This window comes from Halichoeres trimaculatus, unplaced genomic scaffold (genome assembly GCF_033239565.1).
Source record: "Halichoeres trimaculatus isolate MK-OKI-2021-1 unplaced genomic scaffold, fHalTri1.1 fHalTri1_scaffold_6, whole genome shotgun sequence".
In the NCBI taxonomy this organism is placed as follows: Eukaryota; Metazoa; Chordata; class Actinopteri; order Labriformes; family Labridae; genus Halichoeres; species Halichoeres trimaculatus.
Genome location: NW_027437184.1, coordinates 25,955,158 through 25,981,111, shown reverse-complemented (window position 1 = coordinate 25,981,111; position 25,954 = coordinate 25,955,158). Strand labels below are relative to the sequence as shown.

The following is a 25,954-nucleotide window of genomic DNA, read 5'->3' as shown; positions in this document are numbered from 1 at the left end:
TCTGGACATAAAAAAATAAATTAAAAAAAGGTCAAATCCCACGTCACGTGACGCTGATGTACTGTTTTGTTATCGGTTATTGACTGAAGTAGGGCATATAGTGTCTCGGAGTGGTTATAGCACATTGAGCTTGTCGTTTTTTATGCTGAAGTCAACCATGAGCCTGCACATACCTTTCCTTCTCTTACCTGTTAGTGTTTTGACATTTTGAGTTCTCAGTATTGTTTAAAAAAGAGTAACTGTGATAAGTTTCTTTGATGAAAGTTGAAATTCTGTTGCATAACCAAAGTTCTACCGATGTATGCTAACTGCTACCATATGATTGCAATTTCCTGTTTATAATACCATCATATATTCATATTCAGTATATTCAACATGTTATAATACCATCAAGCTAGCGCTATCTGGTTTGTATCGTTTTTTGGTACATTAGGGTATGTATAACATGTTGAATATACTGAATATGAATCTCCTGTGAGAGAGTAAAGTACGTTTCTCTGTGTTCAGTTCTTTAGGAAAACTTCAAGCTGAAAACCCAGGATCACAGTTTTTTGGGGAAATGGTTATCTAACTACTAAGCTAAGATGGCTGCTGCAGAGTAGTTGATGTAAGGTCCCGCAGCTGCGGTGTAATGTAAACAATTGATAAGGGATTCGTTAAGCATAAAGGCTAATGATATCAGTGGATTAATACATTTCTTATCGATTCCTAACAGGAACCAGTTTATGATATCCAGTTCTGGTTGTTACTCTTGACAAACTCTGATATAGTTTACTCACTCAGATTGTAATTGTGGTTTAGCTGTTTTGGAAAAAGCTGTGCTCATTTTTCTGTTTTCTGAATGCTTTCTTGCCTCTATAATGGTTGGGTTGTCAAAATTTTGACTTTGAATAAGTAAAAATTAATTGCCTCGGAAAATCTGTATTAATATTTAACACAAAGGTGTCATAATAAATGGATTTAACTTGAATTTGCTCTTCTAATCCTTTAATTATCAAAAAACTTTTACAGTACATGTCACACGTCTTTCATGCCTTGCTGGCAGAGGCTCATACATGCAGAGTAGGCTAACATTCACTCACTTTGAAATGCTGAGGACCGTGCCTTCAGGTGCAAGTTTAGGTTACTTAAAACACTTTAGACATGTTGAGTGCAGGGTCTGGGTATCAGATTGAGCGCTATGACTCGCTACAGGCTCCTTTTAGAAGACCCCTTGTAAAAAAACTTAAGAAGGCAGAGAGGTGAGCACACTTATGATACCTTCATTTTACAAACTAACAGTCTCTATAAAGTCCTTATGAAATTTATAAAACTTTGTGCTACATGTCATAATAATTACTTACATTAACTGTATTTGTCAACACGTTAAGCCAAGTCGGAAGACTTCATATTGTGAGCTGTTCAGCTCAAAGCACTGAAAAGAGGTCAGCCACAACATGTGGATTCTCTGTCATGTTTTAGACAGAACAAACTTTAAAATCACTGAGACTCTAACCAACATGCTGCACCCACAATTATGCCAAAGACATGCTCTAAAAGCCACTCAGCTTTACAGCTTTAAGAATCACTGACACAGTGTGGAGCACCTTCACATAAAGGCCCAGCTCCACCGGTGCATTGCAAAGCGTCCAAGTATCACCTTCTCAGCTCAGAAGAGGTACTTACTCCCAGCATTCCCTGCATTCCTCGGTGAGGAGGCATGTCAGGAGAAAGGAACTTCTCCTTCCTGCACCTGCTCCAAACACTCATTATAACACCACAGCCAGAAAAGCTCACTTTAACGTGGTGTGAAGTAGCACTCTCGCATGCACTCCGCCTACATTCTCCTCTGCTGGAAAAGCAGATAGAAGAAGAAACTGATGGAGGAAGAGGAGGAGGACTTCCCTCAGACTCCCTGGCCTGCTGAGTCAAATGTTTCTCTGCAGGAAACAAAAGAGGAAGAGTCTCACATCTAGAATGTATGTCTCAATCCACAGCCTTTGTCAGTGATATTTAATATACACTGAATGTGGTGCGTAAAAGAAACAGCAGCTCAGTGCCGTGCAAAACATGAGAGCGGTAAATCTCTCTGCAATTATCTTCAGCCATCACACATCATGTCTCCACTGCTCTGCTGACTCCCCGCTGAATGCCTGACTCAACATTTGCTCCACCTCAAACTGACATCATGTGGATTTGATGCACTGACATTTCAGCACAGTCAGAAACAGGGCTTTTCTCTCTGTCACACACACACAGTGCAGGCCTGTGAGGAGATATAAACTAAAAAGAAGCAGAACATAAAGGACCACTATCACAGAATCTCTGTTTCAAAACGCATTAGAGAAGAGTCATCAGGAGCAATCTGATCTCAGAGCAGGAGAGAGAACCAGAGCATTTACACAGCTTGAAAGTAAAGCTGCTTTATTGTTCAAAGCTAAAACGAGGGTAAGATATTTACAACACATTTATGCTTTTAAACACAGGCACTGCTCACAGCTGTTCAAGCTGCTGAGTTAGTCAAATCAACAGAACTAAAGACTTTACTACACCAAATGTCCCTGTTGTCACTCTTAAAGGGGCAAGGGCTTTATCATTGGTGCAACGTAACCTATCAAAAACAAGTGAACCCAGGTGCATCAACTTAAAGAGGGGTATCATGCTATACCTTGTTTTGGATATAAAGTAGTAATGCCATGTCTACCCAAAACAGGGCATTCCAAAAAAAAAAAAAAAAAAAGAGCACAAAATCCTCAGCTCAAGATCCTCCAACAACCCCCTAGGAGGTTGGCCAATCAGAGGGAAGGGGGTTTGTGAAGTGGGGAGCCTTAAAGAGATAGCAGCTAAATCAAAGTGTTTCAGACAGAGGCTGGGGTTTAAGAAATTATCAGTATAAAAAATGAAATTTATTTTAGCTATTAATCATGTAAAGCTACTACATGTGTACCAGAGGGACAATTTAAAGTCTGACCAAAGTACAATACCTCCTCTTTAATGTGCCATCCTTATTAAGAAATGTAGAGGCTCATCTACATAAGTATAATTATAACAGAGGAACTCGGTAGTGAAGTTTTGCACTCACCAAAAATAAAGTTAGTGTCATCAAGAATGACCAAAGAGTTACTCAGCTATCCAGTCTGTTCCTGAACTGACCAACAGTTGGTTGAGTCAACATGTCCAATATGGTGGAGGTTATTGTTTGGCTTCCCAACGCCTCTTCAGAAACCAAGGGTGACATCACTGAGACCTCACAGGCTATGCTGAGATATATCACCATCCTTTAACCAGAGGATGGCGCTTTGATCTTGCAAAGCTTTATTAATTTCATCCTCATAACTATTTTGCAGGCTGAGAGATAACCAACTTTGGTAGCTAGCAGGACTGCTAACTCCTCATGGTGTGAACAGACAAAAAAGAACTGCACAGAAATAACAACACAAGTGAACTTTGGAAATCGCCCCACAGATGACTGTTTGAAACTGATGAGGAAATGGTTTGTCAATGCAGCAACAGAGAGCTTTTAGAGTCTGAAGTATTTTCCTAAAAAATAAAATGTCAACTTTTAGAGGAATAATCCTGCTTAATTGTCTTCTGCTAGCCTTTATACATGTGTGTCAGTGTCTGTGTCTGCCCTGAACCCTCTCCTCAACCTGCATGCTGATGTTTTTGTTGCATGGGGATGTTTCTGGGCCGAGAGTAGATGTGTTTACCTCAGCCAATCACAGGGAGCCCAGTGCGAAAGTGAATTGGCGTGTTAATGATAGCGAGTGGTAGAAGTTATCCCAAGCAGATACAATAGTGGGTGTAGCAGGGAGAAAGAAAGAGGAGGAGTCCATTTGGGAGGTTGTGTTTACTAACGAGTAGGGATGGGTACCTTTCATATTGAAAACGATACAGTACCGATGCCCAGTACCTGGCAATCGGTATCAGTATTCAACGGTACCAATTTTCAGTATTTTTGTATGTGTTTATGTTGTAATAATCATCATTATTTTTTTATTTTTTCATTAAAGTTATTTAATATAACATTTATTTCTCAATATATAAACTTGTAATGTTGTTTTAATGTACAGCATGAAAAATCCCCTGCTCTTCCACACCATCACAGTCACAAGGATGCGTTTAGATACCGAAAATATAGTACCGTTTGATTTTACATGAACAGGTACTCAGGACTACAGGAAGAGTTTGGCCTGTAACTCTTAAAGTACCCAATTTGGTACCCATGCCTACTAACAAGTAACAAAAATTTCTACAGATCCTACCTTCAAGATTGAAATGCTGAAAGTGTTACATTTGAAAAGTTAGCATCATGGTTTTTAAATAACTGTCATACAGGTTTTCATCAACAATTGTCTGGAAAACCTATCATCTCTCTGGAACAATGGGCTGCATCTTATACTTATATGCATCTTATAGGTTTATTTTTACAGAAAGGGATGTTGTACCATTATGTTAATTGGCATATTTTAGCATTTTAGTTTTTATTTGAGCAGTTCAATTCATAAACGGGGCGCACAGAGGTAGAGACAACCATCTTTCAATAGAACAGTTTGGGGTTTGACCCTAGGTCCCTCTGTTCACAGTGTTTGGTGGCTGTATCGTTGGTGTGTGAATGTAATTTGGTGATACTAATGGACTCTAGAGTGGTCAGAAGACATAAGAGAATGCACTATATAAATAGAGTCCATTTATGGTATAATTTTGGTAACTGCCAAGTCGCAAGCAGAAAGACACCTTAGAAAATGGGTAGACAACATACTTACAAAAAAGGTCTAGGATCTTTGCTGTCAACTGAAGCACTCTTGAAAATGTTTTTGGTCTTGTTGCTCTGAGTTCTTGTAAATGCATCTCTTACACTTGTTTTGCTGTAACAAAAATTGGTGATGGATAGAAATGGTTGTTGTTTGAACAAAGCTTTTATTCAATAAACAGATTTATACTGAAGCATAACTGTGACACATAAACAATTAAAGACATTGGTCCATTAACAGTGTGCTCATAAGGTTAGTCTTTCTGTGTGTTTGTGTGTGTATTGGTGCATTATTTCTGTCAGATGAATGATTTGACAGCCTCAGATATGAAAAAAGTCTAAGACTGCAGCTGGGAGCGAAAAATGAAAATGTTATTTCCCTCCTTTCAAAACTGTGAAGGACAGAAACGCCAGGCACTTTTATTTGCAACTGACAATCACTTTAGACCAAATAAACAGCATAAATGTCTGTATCGGGCGAGAAATGAAGAAAAGCAGCCAAACACAGGCAACAAGCTCTGCCAGTTTGGGTGGCTGTGATGAATGTTTATAAGAGCAACTCTTAAGAGCACTGCATGTTTTCTGTGCTGGACTGAACACACGTGGACACATGCCACTTTTAGGGCTGCCAATAATACTCTCCAGGGAACATCATGGAAGTGGTGTGAGGAGAGGCAGAGATCTGATGAATGAAGACTGAAGACTGAGGGCTGCGACACTTCCGCTTCCATTCCACAAGAATTTAACATGGCTTGGTTAGTAGAGATTTATTCAAGATGATTTTAGGAGATATCATTTTAAGGTTTCATTCTTCTAAAGTCAAGTGTCTGTCATAGCTCAGTAATTTAAGACCTTTATACGTGTATTAAATGATACATCATTGTTGTCAGTTATCAACCAATCAGAATCAAATATTTATATTTGGATAAAAGTCAGTTCTATGTGCTTTTATTAAAGAATTAACATTTTTCTTGAATCATGGGTGGGGATAGGAATTGATAAGATTTTGTCAATACCGATGCCCTCACTGATTCTGCTTATCGATCTGATTCTTTATCAATTCCCTTATCATTCCTGTTGTAAATTTTCTTGTTACAAAAAGTAGCTTTACAGGTTTTCTGTGTCAACAACCTTAAATTGAGTTTATACTGTAAGTGAATAAAATGTAATTGGTCCCTGAGTCTGGATATTTCTGGGCATAATTATACAGAAACAGGTAAAAATTGAACACAATGTGACGTTGATGTTCTGTGTCGTAATATATTAATAATTCAAGTAGGCCATCTAGTGTCTCAAAGTGGTTATAGCAACGGTTTAAGTTGTTTGGAAGCTTTCTGTAGTTGTGAAGTCAGCCATGAGCCTTTCAATTGCCTGTTAGCTTTCTACATTTGAAATTCTCAGTATTTTTCACAAAGAGCTGATGTGATATGTTTCTGTGATGAAAGTTGAAATTCTATTCTGAAGCTAAAGTTATACTGATGAATGCTGAATGCTAGCATATCAATGCAGTGTCCCATATACGTTAGCATCAGGCTTGCGCTATTTTGTTATTTTGGTAAATAAGGTGATTTATAGCATTTCGAATGTACTGAATATGAATCTCCTGAGAGAGAGTTTTGTACATTTCTTTATGAAGTCAGTTCTTCAGTAAAATTTCAAGCTAAAAATCCTGAATCAGAGTTTTCTTGGGAAACTTCATTGAAGATAGCTGCAGCAGACTAGTTGACGTAAGGCCCGGCGGCTCCAGCAAAACGTAAAGAATTGATAAGGGAATCATTAAGCACTAAAGCTAACGATATCCATGGACTGAAACATTTATTATCGTTTCTCAACAGGAAGAGGTTTTCAATTCCCATCACTAATCATGGGTATGAATGACAAGCAGCAGATTAATATCCAGAAAAATTTGAAGAGGAAAGAAATCATACCTCATAACTCAATAAGTGTTATCAATTTAGTTTCAATTTTGTGAAAATCAATATTTGAAAGATGACTGATTAAGACCATTACACAAGTCAGGTCGTAATCCACACAGCACCTAAAGTCTCTTATTTAGCGATTAGGTTTTTAAGTTCACTTGAGCCTTCGCATTCAACGTATAATGTCATTTGAAAATCTGATTTTAAGCCACATTTCATCCTGGCTTTTAGCTCAACTCGTGTTGAGTATGTGAGACGAATGATTTCATTTTGGTTTGGCTATTCCATTGAGCTCCATGAAAAAAAAGGAGAGAAAAAGAGAGGTGTTTTTGAATAAGGCTTTCAAGGTGAGAGCCTTAAAATATAACACACTGTGTGTTTCTAACTTTGGGCTGTGAAGCTGAATGGCACAGTCGGTGTTTCAAAGGGAAAAGTCCGGTTTGCTTTCACTTCCAACGTCAACACATTGTCAATGTGCTACCATGATTAGGAAGGCCTGATTCTGACCACAGTCCTTTTCTCCAAACTAAAATGGTGAAATACTCTCAGAGTTATGAAGCCTTAAGACGAAACAGGCTGCATTGACTGCTGGTATTATGCCTTGTTTGGTTGCTTACATTGTCGCTGCTTTGTGAGCAGAGACACTCTGGATGTGAGACGGAGTCTAGAAAATAGAATTATGTCCACCCATTGACTGAAAAACATGATATATTCAACTAAGGACAACTGAACGCTCCTGGTGCACAAACTGGATGCTGTGGGAATAAAAAAAACTAGACTTTGGAGTGAAAAGGCTGCCTTAAGAAGACAGGGCTTGGTACCTTGCTTGAGGGAACTCTGGCAGGGCCAATGAAGTATCCTAGCATCTCCAGTAACCCATTCTTTGGTCAGTACTGGGACTTGAGTTTATGACCCCCAACTCCCCAAGCCAAGTCCTTGGCTGGGCTGCTGCCTGTCATCTGCAGCGTTTTTTTATTAATGCATGCACCAATATTGATTTAAACTTAGACTTGTTGATTATAATCATTGTCAGTCTGTCCCTTCAGCAATCTAATCGGCATCTCTTTATTACTCGATATGAAAAGAAACTGCTCTGATAGATTATTTCTTGCTGTAGGACAAAGGCTGGTACCAAAAAAGAATATATTGAATCAAGGCCGAGCAACCTGATATGATAAGGATGAGCAGTAAATTTTAGAGACAGAGTTTAAGCTTCCTGCCTCTGGCTAAAGCTCAGACAGCAGGATTTTTCAGGCTGAAATTCATCTTGGCTTATGGGTAATCTGAGACTTTCAATCAACAACAGATAGTCCTTTTATCCAGCTAAAAGGCAGGTATAAGGACAGAGCTCCTGTAAGGTTAAATTTGGTCTTATAGAGATCTCTTTAACAGATCATAGAATTATATAGGGAATCAGAAATAAATCTGAATTTCTCTGATGGATTAGTTTGGTCATCCACCCTTAGAGGCTTCGTTTGACATGAGGATGCTTCAGGATGAGCCAGTCATAGTTATTATATAACATTATCTCATAGAGCAGAACTGACATGATGACTAACACAGAGACATTTAACAAACAACATGGCTGCTCCTTATGTGAAATATTACGTCCATGTGGAGCTGTATGTCTAACATACAGCTCATAATATGTCAGACTAAACATGAGCCAAAACCTTCAGGTGGGTTTTCTGAAAGGATTTGGGTTTCGTGCAACTTTGTAGTTCAAAGATATTAGGGCTGGGACGATGCAAGATTCGGTTCTATTACGATTTTTGGGGGGCCAAATCGATTTAGATTGCAATCTTGGATATTTACGATTTTTACTTTGCTTTTTAACAGCAGACCTTGTGAAAAAGTTAAATGATGGTGATAATTTCTACAGACTATATCAGGAGCTATATTTTCCCATAAATTGCACATCACTTGAGTCTGAGAGAAACAGTTCACCTTCTGATAGAGAAAAGTGGTAACTTTTTTCCAATCCAGTTTAAATCAAAGACTGAAATGAAGAATCTGAATTTAGAAAGAAAAAAATGTTTTTTTGACAAAGAATCCTGATTTTGATATTGTCAAACAAAAAATCCCAATATATCAATTTTGTTTTTTTTCTCCCACCTCTCAAAGATAACCATAAAAAGTTGCACCAATTAAACCTCACTAAGTTTGATCGCTGCATTCCTTGCAAAGAGCTGTCTATTAGTGATGCACAGACCACTGACTCACCTCTGCTGACAGAACTCCAATTGTTTATTTTATAAAAGTGGTAGGAAAGGTGAAATGGTAAGAAGAGGTTGCATCTGTCAGGGGATAGGTATTTTGGGCAGCAAGACCCACTGCCCCACAACTGTAGTTTATTTTGTGCAGACAAGAAAGCAGAGACTGTTGGAACACATAAGTCTGTTAGTCTTTTCTTTCTGTTTTGAAACAGAATGTGCTGCTGTCTGAAAAACTTTATTTTAGCTGCTGTCTCGTTAAGGCTCTCCACTCAAAAAAACCTGTCTCCTGATTGGCCAGCTCTATGGAGGTCTTTCAGGAGCAGACCTTGGTGTTTGAGGCCCACGCCTCTAAAGCCCTGTTTCCACCAAGCGGTTTAGTTCAGTTCATCTCAGTACGGCACGCATTTTGTGGCATTTCCATTGACTGATCCTGGGACAGACCCCAATTAACTGAACCGTACCATTCCACTTTTTGGGACCCTTCCATTAGGGTGCAAGACATTCTGGTCTGACCCCAGAAGGTGGAGCTACAGTCTGTGGATTGGTTGAAAGAATCATCACTTCCCATGGGACAGCGGCTGTATTGCCCCTCCCGGCACACAGCCTCCTCCGAAACAAAGCTTGATGCACTTAGTTACAAAGAGCCACATGCCAATCACAAAGAAGGTGAATGTTTGGATAGCTTCCATAGGTACTCTTTGTTTACTGTGTCACATTTTTCTTCTTCGCTGGATTTATCAGGAAGGTACACATGTTGCACCACTATGGCATGGCACCGTTACATGGCTGACTTGGCTATTGGCATCTTTGCTTAAGGCTGTGTGATGCTTTACGCCAGAAATCAGACGCATGAAATCTGTACGAGAGGACGCATGGGGCTTTTATGCTTTTTAACACCTGGCGTCTGTTGGTTTCCATTCCCAAACTGCAGGGGGCGGTGTATCACAAACATACGTCTCCCATAGTACTAAACAAGAGTCGAAGAAGTTTGCCTTTGTTTACAACACACTTACACATCTATCCCGGAGATTTTTCCTGGTTATTTTAACCTATTTCTCTTCTCTGCCGAGAGTGGCCGCAATTTCCTGCCATGAATTGTTCACCACTTGGTTATCGCGGTGATCTCTGTGTGAAGAGTCATACAGATGCCTGTATTTCTGAACTGAGATCCCGTTCTTCCGCCATCTTATCCCCACGGCAGGTTAGAAAGTTCTGAGTGTGCACAGCACGGGAATTTTTCTTGTGAAATGGACCACGCAAGGGGGCGTAGGTGCGAAAATGATGTTAGCACAAAGCTGCGTGGACCCTGCGGATGCATCAAGCATAAATTAGCCTTTACACACCGCCTACCATGAGGGGGCACAGTTGGCTGTGGAAACACAAACAGGATCAGGTTTTACTGATTAAACACACACACACACACACACACACACACACACACACACACACACACACACACACAAACCATGCTGATCTAAACTGGACCGCTTGGTAAAAATGGGGCTTTTATGTCTTGAAACAGTCTGTGGTGACCTCATTGTTTCAGCAAGTCTCAAAAAGATGACGAGAAGACCTCACGCTATTTCTAGAACAGACCATTTTGAGTAGTTAACAAATTCAGGGATTTATATAACATATGAATACGTAGCAGTTTGAAACATACTTTGTTTAAATATAAAGCGCCCTTCACACCGCCGCGCGGTAACCGCCCCGAAAACCGCTCCTCTGCTGGCAGAGGCCCCTGAAATGCGTTTTTCAAAGCGGCTCCTGCCACCGCGGCATGAGCATGGGGTAACAGGCGGCAGCGACGTAGAGGTGATTCGGCGAACGTTGCAGCAGAGCCCGCCCAAAAGTCCTTCACAACACTCCCTCTTCAAAAACACGTACCCCCTAGTAGTACCTTTCAGTTTCTGTTTACTCTATAATGTGCATATGAAAGATTTTATTATTATTGTAGAGCTCTGGATATTCAGATACCGGCAGTATTGCTGTTCTGCCCCGCGAAGCCTGCTATTTCCGGGTTTTCTTTTTCCTTCGATGTGATTGACTGTTCCCAGGCGGCTGCCGCCAGAAAGTTCAACACGCTGGACTCCAGGCGGCAGGGGGAAATCTGTGCGCGTGCACGTGGGCGGCAACCGCTTCTGGGTCCAACCGCCGCAGCCAAAACCGCTTGCCGCCTGCCGCCCGACCCTCATTAAAATGACTGGAGGCGGCACGTTGCCGCGCGGCGGTGTGAAGCCCCCTTAAGGCTTTGTAATTTTATATCAATGTTTAAAATATGGGAAAGCATTATACCCCTCTTTAAACTTGTTTCTTTTTCTATAAACTCGAGAATGGGCAGTTTTGATGGATAGAGTGATTTTCGACTCATAGGTCTTCTGAGGTCGGCTCATTTTAGCCTGTCCCAAGTCTATAATGGAGTTATTTCTATTGTACACTCAGCCAACACTTGATTTCCCCTGTGCTGGAACAGCCTTGGAAAGCAACAAGCAGTAAGAAAACATGGAGGAAGTTATTAGTAGTCAGCTCACGAGACATCAACCTTCTGCATGTTCTGGATCTGGTCCACTGGCTGAAAGTGTCTCCAGTCTGCAGCAGTTTAGCTCCCACCCCACTGAGGCGCTTTATCTGTGCTGCATATGGCAGAGCAGGAGGACCAGGAGCGGACCGTCTATCTCTTCCTGTTTCTATTAAGCATTCCCATCCAGATAAGTATGTTACTAACTTGTATCTTCCTACAGGAAGAAACTCTAGCCGAGCCTATTTATCAGACACACATCAGTGTTCACAATGTACTACAGCCGAGTCAGCCAGCCATGCTCCACTGAAATATGCCTCAGTGTTTTGAACATATTGTTCTGTTGTTGGTACAAATTTATAGAAATGAGCGAACACTTCCATGCTCACTGGGTTTGATGGTTATTTTCCCCTCAGCAGAACTCAGGCGTGGATTTAATGGACAGCCGTGTTAGGAACAGTCCATTGAATAGCAGCGAGGCTGCTGTTCAGCATCACCACAAGACAAGAGGAATATTGAAGAACATCTGACCTCCAGCACCACAGTTCATCTCTTGTATATTAACGTCTTCTTCACTATGTTTGATTTCTAAATGAACTGTTTCTGCTTCTGACTTCAAACATTTTAATTTCACACATTAACTGAGCTGCAATTCTGGCCAAAGATCAGAGTTAATGTGATAAGAGTCAGAGAGAGAATCTCAGACACAATCTTATATTTTCACTCAGATTCTGATGTTGATAATGAATAAAGCTGCAGTTCAGTTAGTGAAGGTAAAAAGAGAAAAAACATCAACTTGTAGATTTGTGATAAAGACAGGATTTAGTTAAATTATCTGCTGACGGTGCATCAGAAACTATTATCAATTTTACTTTGCTTAATAACTTGGACATTCAAAGTGGTGACTTTAAAAGCAGCATATTTTTACAGATAACTGCACAACTTAAAATAACAATATGAAAACCTGGAGTGTGCAGAAAAGATTTTCTCTATCATTGGATCCTCCGGGAACATAAAGGATCAAATCTTTCAAACTCAATTCTAGTTTGTAACATAGTTTTTCATTCGTCCTACAAAGTTAGGGCAGCTGAGGGAAACAGGAAATGTGGAGTGTAAAGAGAGAGGTAGTCAAAAGAAGTGATACTCACAATACCACATGCTTTAAAACATTATGATATCCATTAATTTTACATTCAGTAGAATCAAAAAGCACCAAGCTTGTGAAGAATACTGATCCACTCTCATTTCTCTTTTCTAAAACTGCTGCAGGTAAGTGAAACCGAACTCATAGAAGTTCATCTTTAAAATAATGGCTGCACACTGAGACTCTTAAATCCTGGCTTTTTTTTAAGAGATCCAGTTACAGAAGGAAAATGATGAGATAAATGTGAACAATACTTGTAACTACGTAAATCTCTACAAAGAGTCATTTTCCAAGAAAGCAGCTCACACTGGACTTCATCTTGTTTTAACAGGTTGTGTGGTTTGTGTATTAAACGATCCCTGTTCTGTAGAAATGGTTTGGAATTTACCAACTGTAGCATGAGCCCTGACAGACATCTGTAAATGCTTAAGCTTTGTTTTCTGAACCAATAATTTCCTCGTCTTTTAAACAGAAGTTTGAAGACTTTTAAGCCAACTAGTCTGGAGTTAAGAAAACTGTAAGGAAATAAAACTGAGCATGTGTGCTATGTTATATGTTATATCATATGCTAATACACTTACACACAGGATCCCAGAGTCTGTGGTACATGATGTCAAACTAGGGATGGGAAATGATTTTCGATTATTCAAAATAGGCATTAATGTAAAAAAAAAAATTGAATAGTTCATGTGATGATGGCTTTGTCCTGTCTGCAGCAGCTCGCAGTTTTAAGACCAATACCAGAGCTGTTACAAGCCAATTTCACATAAAAGCAGGTCGAGAGAGACAGGAAGTTGTGCACAGAAACCATCTAAAACATCCGGTGGCTTTCAAAATAAAACAAACTGTGTCCAAACTAGATTGTGTTTAACTTGAATTCAACAACAACCTGACATAACGAACAGAGCCAGACCAGGAGTCACAGCCAAAACAAGAACAAAGAGATGCTTAAAACTGGATTGGGAAGTACGGAAACGCCTTCAATACAATAAACTAAAACGAGGTCCAATGCAAACTCTGCAAGGTTAGTCTAGCATATTAAAAGTCGTCAACAACTATGCACAGCCATGTGAGAGCAAGGCATGCAGCAGAAAGTGCAGCACTATGTGCAGATCAACAGTCAATGGCAGGCTTCATCACCCAAGAAGTAAGTTTGATGATTGATGTACAGAGCATTACAGCTCTCTCCATCTTTGTCAAAGTGTAATGTTGGCAGATCTGCCTTAAGTCTTTTATGAAGATAAACACGTACATGCCTTGGCAAATTATTCATCCTTTGAAAAATATCTGCTTATGAGTTCGGCTTATACGTTATGAGTTATATGACACATGCAACTACATAATAACAACATAAAGTGTGAGAAAAACTTAAATAAAAGGGTCTTTAACTTACAGTTTGTGTGTTGATTTGCTCTGTTCCTCATGTTTTACGCAAATGTGTCTCCAACATGTCCAGTTCTGTTTCCACCGCTAGATGAGGGTGGTGGTGAATGGTTACTCTGAGGGTGGATGATGGCTAGTTTGGCTTATTTGATTGCATCCAAACGGTGTGAAAAGGGCCTCCACCAAAGAGCTTCATGATGCACACACTAAGAGGACAAGCACTGCCCTCATACAGCTATCTTTTATAGTAAATACGGATACATCTGATCATAGAGTTAGAGCTGTTTTCTCCAGCTGTATCCTCAAGTTTGCAGTTGCCTGTTTGCCTGTTCAGATGACCTGCATCCTAAAAAAAAATAGACTTGGCCTGGATATCCGTTACAGTTATTCTCATATCCGCTGGCTACAGAAAAAGATCTGAACTATTTGCTGTTGGCCTCATGGCTAAATTCTCCTCAGGTGGATGTGCTTAAGTTAGGAACTGACCTGAAGTAAAAGAAGAGGCACAAAATTTTTTGTGACTAAAACAAACAACTACAATCTAGGGCTGCAGCTATCGAATATTTTAGTATTCAAGTATTCTACTGAAAATCCCATCAATTAATCGAGTAATCGGATAAAATATATTTTTGTTTTTAGTCAAAGAGCAGTTATTTTTCAAATGAAAATGTTTCTCTTGAAGAAATAGAGTTTTCTGATACAGCATGTCAATAAGAGCACTTGCATTGGTAGCTCCAAAATCTATTAACACACTTTGACACATTTTTTGTGCCTTGTACATCTCATCAAATGCTGCGGCCCCAAATGGCACCCGTTTTGTAGAATGACCCATTAGTCTCCAAACTCCAGAAAAGAAGCTAGATTTGATGCTAGTTGCTATTTTGTATAAGAGGTAGCTTGAGGGGTCTGAAAACTCTCTTAATATGGCCTCAGCTCTATTTGAAATACCACTCTTAAACAATTCCTCGAGGCAGAGAAAATCACTCGAGTAATTTTTGTAATCGAGTACCTCGAATCATTCGAGGAATCGTTTCAGCTCTACTACAGTCACATTAGAACATTAGAGCCTTCACGTCGCGTCTGTGCCTTGACTCAGCAAATCTACTGGGTTACAGATTTATGGGTTCTTGGTTGGTTGGTATTGGCCTCCTGCTGTAGACAAACTGCTGTCTGCTTATCTGTCAGACTGGATTGGTTCATCCCAGCAGTGTGTACCAGCATGGTCAACTGGAGCAATCACACTGCAACAGGAAAAGTGATTTTCTTAGACTTATTAATGATTTAAAATCCAAAAAAAGACAAAAAAAAGCACTTCTTTGTGTTTCCTAAGCTTGCACTGTTTCTCCTTGATAGCTAAGTCATTTGTTTCAGTTTTTGCTACATGTTGTCTTAGCTGCATGTTTCTGTTGTTGCTTTTAAATTTGCAGACTCTTTAAGCTCACAAAAACATTAAATCTGCAGTAGAAGAGTTATTATTGTACTGTTTTACAGCATCTTCACTGCTTTCCTCTGTGTCGCTTTCCTGATCCGCCTCGTGTCCCAAATCCAAGCCCCCTCTGATCCAGCCCTGTCCATCCACCAGGATTCACCAGACAACTTTCACAAAGCACTCGCATTAACACACAGCCAAACATCATCTCTGTTGCTTCTGATAAAAAACATAATCTGCTACAATGCACAAAACACTGAGCACGCACACACACACACACACACACACACTCTTGTAAATGCACATCATCTGCAGCTAATTTAGGAGCAATTTCCCCGTTTTGTTTTCCCTCCCATCTTTATCTCTCTCTGCTGTCTTCTCTTCACTCACTCTTTCTCAGTAGTAACATTGGACCGCTGTCTAATGTATGCTAAGCTGTTGCTGCCATGGTAACCCCGGTGCAGGATTTAGACCCTGCTCATGAGTGGAGGGGCAGGTGGAGGGGCTGGGGAGCTCTAACTGTAACCCCCTTCCATCAAATCAAAAAAAAAATAAAGAAGATGACGTTAGCGAACGACAGAGATGAACATGAGTGTATGAACTCACACACGAATTGATGGAGTGTTGAGGATAAACGATCATCATGCAGCTTTTGCAATAATGCAGAAGAGAGCAGCTGCTGCCTACCTGTCCTGATGGTCTGCCAACAGTTGTGTGTGTGTGGCTGGAGAGTGTGTTCTTTCAGTGGAGTTAGGATGTGAGTGGTGACTAACAGAAATAGTGAGGGAATGACAGCCAAATGAGTCACAGCCTTAATTTCCATCTCTGATTGTACAATGTGTCAAAGGAGTTCCCCGCGTTGCAGATTAGCTCTCCCTCACAGGCGAGTATCGGCTCTAACGTGGAGGAGATGAGTGATATCCCAGCGGCACCTGACGACAAAGATTCACGTCTGTTTGTTGTGTCACCGCCTGCACGTGTGACTGCGATGTTTGTCCGAAAACATGAAGCATACGTGCGTCAGGGTGTGTGGTGATGACAGTGCACGGGCATGTGGGCGTACAGCTGTAGCGGTGACGTAACGAGCTGAGAGCCGGTGGTCGCCGGAGAAATCTGAATGAGGGGTTTCCAGCAGCAGCAGCAGCAGCAGCAGCAGCAGCAGCTAGCTATGGCTGTCACCCAGTTGCTATGGGAGTGATGGGGTGTGGGTGGGGGTTAAATAGGGGGTGGGGTGGTGACTGTGCAAACTCATCCTATCGGCTGAGCTACAGCACATCGTCCACTGATGACTCCCCCCCACCACCTCCTCCTCCCTCTGCATGCGCATACCCCGGTGTCATTTCTCCTTGAGGCATAGAGGAAGCCAAGTAACACCCCCCCTTAAATTACTAACACACATCTCAGCACATGCACACACACACACACAATCCAGATTCTATAACTGCCAGAGGAAGCCGCACACATGCAGAGTGTAAAGAGATAGCCACACACACACACTTCACTCACACACTCTCCAAGCCCCTCACTCTGACTATAAACAAACTAGCATGCTCACCAAACCAAACCCTAAGGTGTGGTCCCCCTCTATCTCTCTCTACACACACACACATAGTTCATACACTCCTCCTCACTCTCATTCATCCCTGAGTGTGTGTGTGTCAGCCTCCTGCGGAGCTTCCTTACCTGTCCAGGATGTCATGGCTGGACGTGGCTGCGGCTCCCAGCAGTCCTAGCGCTGCACTCCCCACCGCTGCGGCAGCCCCGCTGCCTGCCTCCATGATACTGACTCACTGCAACGAGCAGCCTGCCAGAGAAGCCCAGAGAGAGGGAGGGGAGGGGGAGGAGGAGGAGGAGGAGGAGAAGGGAGGGAGGGGAGGGGAGGGGAGGAGGAAGATGTGAAGAGGTAGATCAGGAGGGAGAGAGACAAATGAGATAAGAGAAATCACATGTAGAGGCAGGAGGAATGTGAGGAGTGAGAGGAGGAAGAGGAGGGAGAGGAGGAAGAGGAGGGAGGGGAGAGGGGGGAGAAATATTAATTGATTGTGTATGTAGTGAGAAGATGAAATAAGTCATGCTGATGGGGGTTTGCGAAGCATGATTTAACTTCACATGGAGATTCTGGCACTCACACACACACACACACACACACACACACACACACACACACACACACACACACACACACACACACACACACACACACACGCTCTTGCTTTCCTGCAGTGTTGGAGCTCTCTTGGGTCTCCTATTTAAACCCAGAATATCGATGGTCAGACAATCCAGTTTTATTCAGTGTCTCATTAACAACAGCACCGTGTGGAAACATCCACTGACTGAACAGCAGATCAGACACAGCTCACAGAGAGCACACAGACCCAGTAACACTGACCACTTCAGCCAGGTACAGATGATAACGTCTCGGCTCTCTAACCAGCAGATTTCTTTCTGATCCTCATTTGAAAACAACTGGACACATTTTTCAAAATCATCAGCAAGTCTTGTCAGTAATCTCCAAGCATCTTTTGATAACAAGACATTACACATGTCTTCAGAAATGCATGCCAACAAATTGTTTTTTCCTTTGTATCCAGATGTTAGCATAAAACTCCTCCCAGCAATAAAGTTAAAAATTCCCTAAAAATTGTGAGATGTTTGTAATAGGGATGAGTGAGTAATGGTTTCAGTATCGGGCAGATACCAGCCTTATTCCAAGGTATCAGTACTCATGAAGGCAGCCGATACCAGCAGCTGATAGTCAAGGCAAAAAAATCTTACGTTGAGTAAGTCCTCCTCGCCAGTAGTTGGCGCTACATTGCTGCATTTTGATACCACAGCAAACGTGTGTCAGGTCCTGTTCAGACAACATGAATGAACCAGGGGGAGTTAACAGTTAAACTGTTTTATTTTTCACTTCAGTTTATTTTTAAAAAATTACTAAAACTCCAACAGTTTTTAGTTTTGTTTTGCTCTTTAGTTAATTTATCAAAAACAAATCGTATATTCAGAAAGAGTTATTTTGGTTTTATTTTGGACTTAACTGTAAAGTGATTGAAATTTTATGTATCAAAAGTAGGGGTTTAACGGTACACAAAAATCACGGTTCGGTACGTACCTTGGTTTTAGGGTCACGGTTCGGTACATTTTCGGTACAGTATGGAACAACGCAAAACCATTTGCTTGTTTAGCATGTTTATTAAACCAAAAACTTGCCATCATACAGCGAGGGGGGAGGCTCTTCAAGCTCCGGTTGGTCGTTAGCAGCAGCCATGATGAACAATTCAGACACAAGCTCCTGTGGCTACGGAAGCTCTTTGATATTCATCTTCTGATTGGCTCACCGTGAGACGTCACGTCCACATGATATGCACATGATCGCAAAGCACGAATCACAGACCACTTTCCTCATGAATATTAAAACACCTTCCCTGCTCAGCCAATCATAGACGAGTACATACGTGAATATTAAAGAGCCATGTGCAGCGGCTAACATAAACTTACTGTACTTGTTTGAATACAGCACTGAATCGAACGGCCTCATGGAGCAGTTCGGCATGGATACATGTACCGTTACACCCGTAATCAAAAGTACTAGTAGTATCAGTGCTGGGTATCAGTGAGTACTCAGGAGGAAGAACTCGTACTTGTTTCACCTTTTTTACTTCACAAATGGGCTTCAGAGCATCCACAGAGGCTGAATCTAATGATTTTTGCTTAGAGACAACTAGGGCATGTTGTAAACAGCTAAAATACCGTTACATGGAACTTTCATGTCAGAATTCTGTTTTACAAAACCACCTGATCACCATATATTGTCCTGTACTTAACGTTAGTTTAGTTATCATCAGTGCTCATCCCCTGTCCACAGAATCATCAGCATCCCTACTAGTACAGCAGAGAACACCCTCCTGGGTTAAAGTGCCACATCACAACCCACCACATGACCACATCCCAGTGAAATCCTAACATGATGTTATCAGCAGACTGAAATAGACGACAGGAACAGCAGGAATGACCCAGTAAAACTGGGAGGAGAGAAAAGTCCATGTTTACTGTGGCAGTCAATGGCTGTGGTTTAATCCCAGGAGGATGACGGCAGGAGGAGGTGGAGAGGAGGAAGGAGGGGGGGCACAGGAGGAGTGAGTGTGGGAGGAGAAGATCCTCACAGGCCACAATGAAGAAGCAGCTCCTATATCTGACAGAGACTTACTGTGTATATATATATACATATATGAGACAAACATCCCTGAAGAGCTCTGTATGGTACATTCTGTTATTTTTTTATGATTCAAGGATTACAACAATATCAGTGCAAAAAACAGACGAGGAAAACAAGCCTGTAGGTTAACCAAGAGGGACTTACATTAGTACTGAGTTACGTGTACTATCCCTTCAGAAACAGGGCTGTATTTCCAAAAAAAGCAGGGGCACAGTGTGAAATGCTGATTAAAAATAGATCTTGTTGACTTACAAATCATCTAAACTACAATTAATTGAAAATAATGCAAAGACGGCATGTCAAGTGTTGATGTGAAAATAAGTGCTCCTTCAAATCTGGTGCCAACAACACATTTAAAAAAAAAACTTGAGTCTGTGACCCAAAAAATAAAAACAGTGAAAAAAAGATTTTTAACAGTTACAGAAAAGGGGAAAAAATAAAGCTGACTTTTAACAGTTCTGGCTAACAGAGGGCATTCCAGAGAGGCTGAGTCTCACAGACATCAATTTGGGAAGAGGTTAACCACAGGATGAGCAAATAGTTCAGCCATCAGAAAAATGCTTCCCAGCATAAAGTTTGAGAATTTAGAGCTTTTATCATCTACTGTGCACGATATCATCAAAAAAACTCAAAGAATTTGAGGAGTTCTCTGTACGAAAGGGACAAGGACAGAAACTGACTGCAATCTCACGGCATTGAAAACTGAAGACTCTGTGCTGGAAGTCACTGCATGAGCTCCTTACCACTTCCAAAGACCATCATCTGTGAGCTTTTAAATCATGTGAGCAGTTTAAATACATATACCCATTGATATATATAATTTTTTTTCATGTCACGCCCCTCCTTCTTCTCAAATGACAAGGTAAATTTCCCTCTATAAAGGAAGGCCACGTGTGAATAAGAGACTGCCCTGAAATTTAAGGAATTTTTCAAGGCAGCATGCTTGTTTACATTCCACTCATTTCTATAGATAAATACACAGGAATTTATTTTCTTTTATTCAAAGACTCCACAAGGTTAACAGGAAAATAATTTAGCAGCACAGGTTTCAAGTATAAAATAAAGCATGTTGGGTATTTTGGGGTATTTTTTTCCATCTCAGAGGCTAAACTACTATTCACCAGAGAAAATATTTCAGATACATTGTGTATTTGTAATCAAATCCAGCCTAAGTTCCTCACCCTTCATGGTGCAGCGCCAATGGCCTAAAAGAAAAAGAAGCTCCTGGGGCTCATAATAAGTATCAGTCATTATTTTGCTCATAGAAACAACCAGGATCTTATTCTTCTTTGAACTAACACCTCTCACACAGTCTTTCACTAAACTCTATGTTTAGGTTGTTTGGAGATCTCATATTTTCACACCAGTAGTGTTCACCTGATAACATTAACGCTGTGGTATTGGCTGCTTTGAGCTGGTGAGATGAGTGGTGTAAGTGTAAAGGCAGTAACACAGTAAGAAGTGGTCAGTGACACAGGCTCCATGTTGAGATTCATGCCATGTCCTGTGCTTCTGTAACGTCCTGCACTTAAATCACACAGCTCGGCCTCTCACAGGACAAAGAGGAGATCAATCTATCTGTGGACCTTACTGTCAGTACCTGCATACATATACTGCAGTACCGTGCTAAAATATCAATGCTCTGAAGCATTGTGACATTTGTTTTCATAATAGTGTATTGATTTACACACCTTTCATATTGATACATTACATTGATTAAAAATGTCCTTTCTTTCTCCCTATATTGGCTCTTTTCAAAAATGGCTGCTCTCATGAAATGTTATATATCATTGGTAATATTTTTTGTGGATTTTGTTGAAAGCTCATACAATCACAACAGCATCCATACCTGTAGATGTCACTGCTTGGTTCTTCTGTCTGAAGAAGACATAAGCAGCAGGGTGAAGAAGTGAGAAAGGCTTCCCCCTTCCCTCTGATTGGCCGGCCATCTGAAGATCTTTCCAGGTCAGACCTTGGTGTTTGAGGCTTTCCACCCACCAAGATCATGTGACTTTATAAGAATAGGCCATTTTTATCAGTCTACAGATTCAAGCATTTCTACAACATATGAACAATAGGGGTAGGGGAAAAAATTGAAAATCGTTATAGCAGGATTTTTTGTTTGAAAATACCAAAATTGGGGTTCCCAGTAAAAAAAAAAATTTTTTTTTTTTCAAATTCAAATTCTTCATTCTAGCCTTTGTTTTTAAACTGGAATGGAAAAACATTACGGCTTTTCACTAGCAAAGGGTGAAATGTTGATGTGCATTTTATGGAAAAATATGGCTCCTGTTATAGTCTGTAGTAGATCGATCTGTGCTGATTTTCTTAATTTTGGGGGATCGGTGAACGGGGATTGGTGATTGGCCCATCCTTACATATGAAACTGATCATATACACGTCTGGGAAAGTCTCACAGCCAGCCATTGTCGCTTTTTGCTCTGAGACCTAAAACTCAGGACACTTTATTGGTTGTTTAAGTTAAAATATAAAGACTATATTGTTTGACTGGTATTGTTTAATGATTTACATTAAAAAAAGATTGGGACATTGAAGGTATATGCTGTCAGTCATAAAAAATAAAAAATAAAAATCGATATCGACTCAAATTGGTATCGGCAGGTCAGGCTTTTTTAAAGATTGGTGATCAGTGATCAGCCAGGAAATTGTGATCGGTGAACCCCGTGTCTGTAGACATTATCATCATCATTTAACTTTTTTACATGGTCTGGTGTTAAAACAATAAACTAAAAATCACAAAAATCATAAATATCACAAAATAACATTTCAAATCGAATCTGCACCCCAAAAATCGTGATGGAATCAACTTGTGAGAAAAGCATATCGTCGATTGAATGTCCAGCTATGTTACTCTGGGTGAACCCATAATACTCCCACTTTAATAAAAATACACTGTCTTACTCCTCAGTTATTCAATATCTGAGCAAGACAATGAAAACGTGGGATAACTTTTCACCTTTTTCTGTCATCTGTGACTAATTTTGTTGTTGATTTTTGTCAACTGCATCAAAAGATTTTTTCAAATTTAGAATTAATTTATACAAAAAGTTGTTTTGCAAATTCACTAAGTATCATACTGTGTCCCATGTAGGGCTGCAACTAACGATTATTTTTAGTGTCGACTAATCTATCAATTATTTTTTCGATTAGTCGATTAATCACGATTATTTTGAGTTTCAACCTAATTTGGCCTTTAAAAGGTGCAGACCTTTATAATTCAACCTGTGTTTTGCATTTTTACTGCATTTACCCAGAGTAAGGTTCTCATCTCTGATTGGTCAGCCCTGTGTCACGTTTGTTTATTTGTCTTTATTTCATTCATGATGACGTGAAAAAATATAAGTACTAGGCTATACAAAAAATAAATAGGCTAAATCTCAAACTGAATGAAGCAGGTAACAGGGAAATTAAGTTGTTGTACGCAGTGTTGGACAGACCGCTTATTAGTGACTTTGGCCTTGTTTTCTAATGTTTATTTGCTCATTGGGGCTTTGCTCTCTGTATGATCCCGTCTGACTCTCTCCCAGCTCTCCATGACAACGCGTTAAGTTTCGTTTCTCTACATGCGCTACTTCCACTTCGCTCATGCACACTCCGCCCCTCCTCCTCCCCGCTGAGTGTTACCGCTGCAGTGTGAGCTTGAGAGTGATAAATTTCCTCTCTTTTCAAAAGTTAGGGGAATTTTTTACACTAGTTTGTCGCTTAGATCCTGAAAAACTGTTGGTAACAGAGAGTGAAGGAGACTCTCTAGATCACGTTATCAGACGCTAAAGTCCGGGAGCTGTCAGTCTGTCCAAGCCGGAGATGCAGAGCCTCCGTAAGCGCACAGCGCTCACGGGAAGTGGGGTTTTCAGGGCTTGAAGCAGGAAAAAATCCTGTGCCTGAAAGCGGGGGGGGCGTTTACTGCATTTAATATTGTTTTTATTAATAATAATAATAATAAAAACAACATTAAACACAGTAACACTAATTTTTTGTTCACACAAACGGTCAGTCAGCGATACAGCATAAGTACCTGTGGCCATCGCTTCTGGTAGGGTCCACAATATTGTTGTTGGATAATTATGTTTGATATGATCAAGGCGGATGATGAAATGCTAAAGTTTACCTGAAATAGATTTAAAACCTTTTTAAATATAAATGACCCCTGTGCACACTCAAATAAAGACTACCTAAATCAGGTATTCAGCTCTGAAATGGTTGTGCTCCTTAAATATGAAAATATGCAGACTATTGAAACAAAGTAATTAAAGGAGGAGCATAATATTGCATTCAATGAAAGTTGTGAAGGTTGAAGATTAATTGAAAAAATAAAAACTAAACTGAAAAAAGCTTTCTAGAAACACTGTCTACTTTAATATTTATTTACAACAGTAATTTTTCACTAATAAACTAGTACCATACTTTCTGTACTACACGTCACTGCGTAGTACTATCATACATTTTTTGAGGTCGTATCAGTCAAAAAAATGCGTCATGAAGACGAAAATAACGTTGGCCTACATAAGTCACACTGGACCATAAGTTTCATTTATTTAGAATGATTTGGTTTGTTTACAGTAATTCCAGAGTGAACTTTTTACATATAACTTTTAAATGTTTGTTTATTAGGAGGTTTAAATACTGTTCCTACGGCTTCTCATATCTATGATCAGTTTCACTTCTCTACGTGTGCTCCTGTCTTCTCCTCCTCCCCTGCTCTAGGTGAGTGTTGCTGGTGAGAACGGTGCACTGTGAGCTTAAATGAGCTCCATCTTATAAATGTCCTCACTTTTAACAAGTTACGGAATATTTGGCGCTAGATTGTGACTTAAATCCCGGAATCCGTTTACCATAGAGAGCAAATAAGACGCGAGGAAGTTTTAAAACACGTTATCAGGCGCTAAACACCGGGAGCTGTCACAGTGTCCGAGACGAAGGCTGAAGACCAGCGCGTCTGGGGCGCCTCACAGTAGAGAGTAGTAGTAAGACTTTGTGAAAGGACGAATGAGCAAACACTGTGTGCAGGCAGTGCTCGTGGGAGTTGTGGTGTCGTAGTCTCATACTGCAATGGGTTTAGTATTTCAGATGCCGTTTCAGAAAACTACAATTAAATAATTCAACCCGCCGAAGTCGCTAGTAGGAGTGACGGTTTTACAGAAATTCGCATGGATGAAAAATACATCCATGCGCGCCCGATTGCGTGATTACAGACTCGCTGGCGGCGCAGTTTTCGAGCGGGTATCCCGATTACGTGGTAAACTTGCTCTCTGAAGCCTTAAAAAGCTTCTTTGTTGTCCAAAAACATCTCTCAATATCACTGCTTCATTATAAGGGGTTGCTACGCTGCTTCTGCTCTCCGCCTCCGTCATTAATTACTCTCTTCACGAAGCACATTTATCTGACAAATTAGACGGACAGTGCCATACTGGACGATCGTTCTGCCAGTCACACTCATCATAGACCAATACGCATCAAGCCACGGTATGACGTAGCGGATTTGGGCCGCTGCTGCTTGTTTGTGAAAGAGAGGCGGGAGCTGCTCTCTCCAGCTCCCGCCTCTCTTTCCTGACTGGTTCAGTCGGAACTCGATCGAGTGAAATCAACGGAGGGCAGCCAGACCGACCTGCAGGATTTCACAATCTGGCAGGTTTGTCTACGCCGGATTTCCGGCACTATGCCGGAGGTCTTCAAGCCCTGGGTTTTTCCTCATCAACTTTCCGCACGTATGAACTTAGTGATCTTTTCCCATAAAAGTATCCAATAACACAGCACCTCATGCTGTGAACTGAAGTTACAGATAAGTATTACCCCCTGGTATTTGATTTCACCATGTGACAACAACAATAAAAACAATAATACGACGCGTCGACTATTAAAATTTGCGTCGATGAATTTTTTTCGTCGACGTAGTCGATTATGTCGACTAATCGTTGCAGCCCTAGTCCCATGTATTATAATCTCTTACATAGTGGGGTCCCTACAAATACCCTGCTCTGATAAGCTGTGGACACCAACGTACACACCTGTTTGGTATGCATTTCAACCAGGAAGTGAGTTTGTGTATGCCAGGCAGGCAGCAGGACAGAGCAGGCTGAGCTGAAATACCTGATGCAGCAGAAAACACAGAAAGTGTCTGACCTTGAGAGAAGAGGAGGTGGACAAGGGCCCAGCTGAGAGAAGATTGAAAATCAAGACTGGATAGTTTTACGCAGCTAATATTCCTCAATCTAATCAGAGTAGGTGAAATACTGAGGACAAAAAATCACTGATTAGAGCTGAAGATGTCATTCGTCTAGAAATGTTAAAATCATCCAACTTTAGAGACTTGTCCAGCTGTCTACAGTTTAAACAAACAGCTTAATCTCTGTTTGTCAAAAACTTTGTAGCATTAGCT

The 25,954-nt window shown here is 40.7% G+C and overlaps 1 protein-coding gene across 3 annotated transcripts in view; it reads right to left on the bottom strand.

The window, feature by feature from the left end:
* Positions 1 to 25,954, bottom strand: part of arhgap32b (Rho GTPase activating protein 32b) — a 203,368-nt gene that overhangs the window by 124,679 nt on the left and 52,735 nt on the right. For all 3 annotated transcript variants that reach the window (XM_074671654.1, XM_074671655.1, XM_074671656.1), the window contains exon 2: positions 17,025 to 17,145. In XM_074671654.1, coding sequence (XP_074527755.1) covers positions 17,025 to 17,119 — 95 coding nt within the window. In that variant the 5' untranslated portion in view covers positions 17,120 to 17,145. The remainder of the gene's footprint in view (positions 1 to 17,024; positions 17,146 to 25,954) is intronic.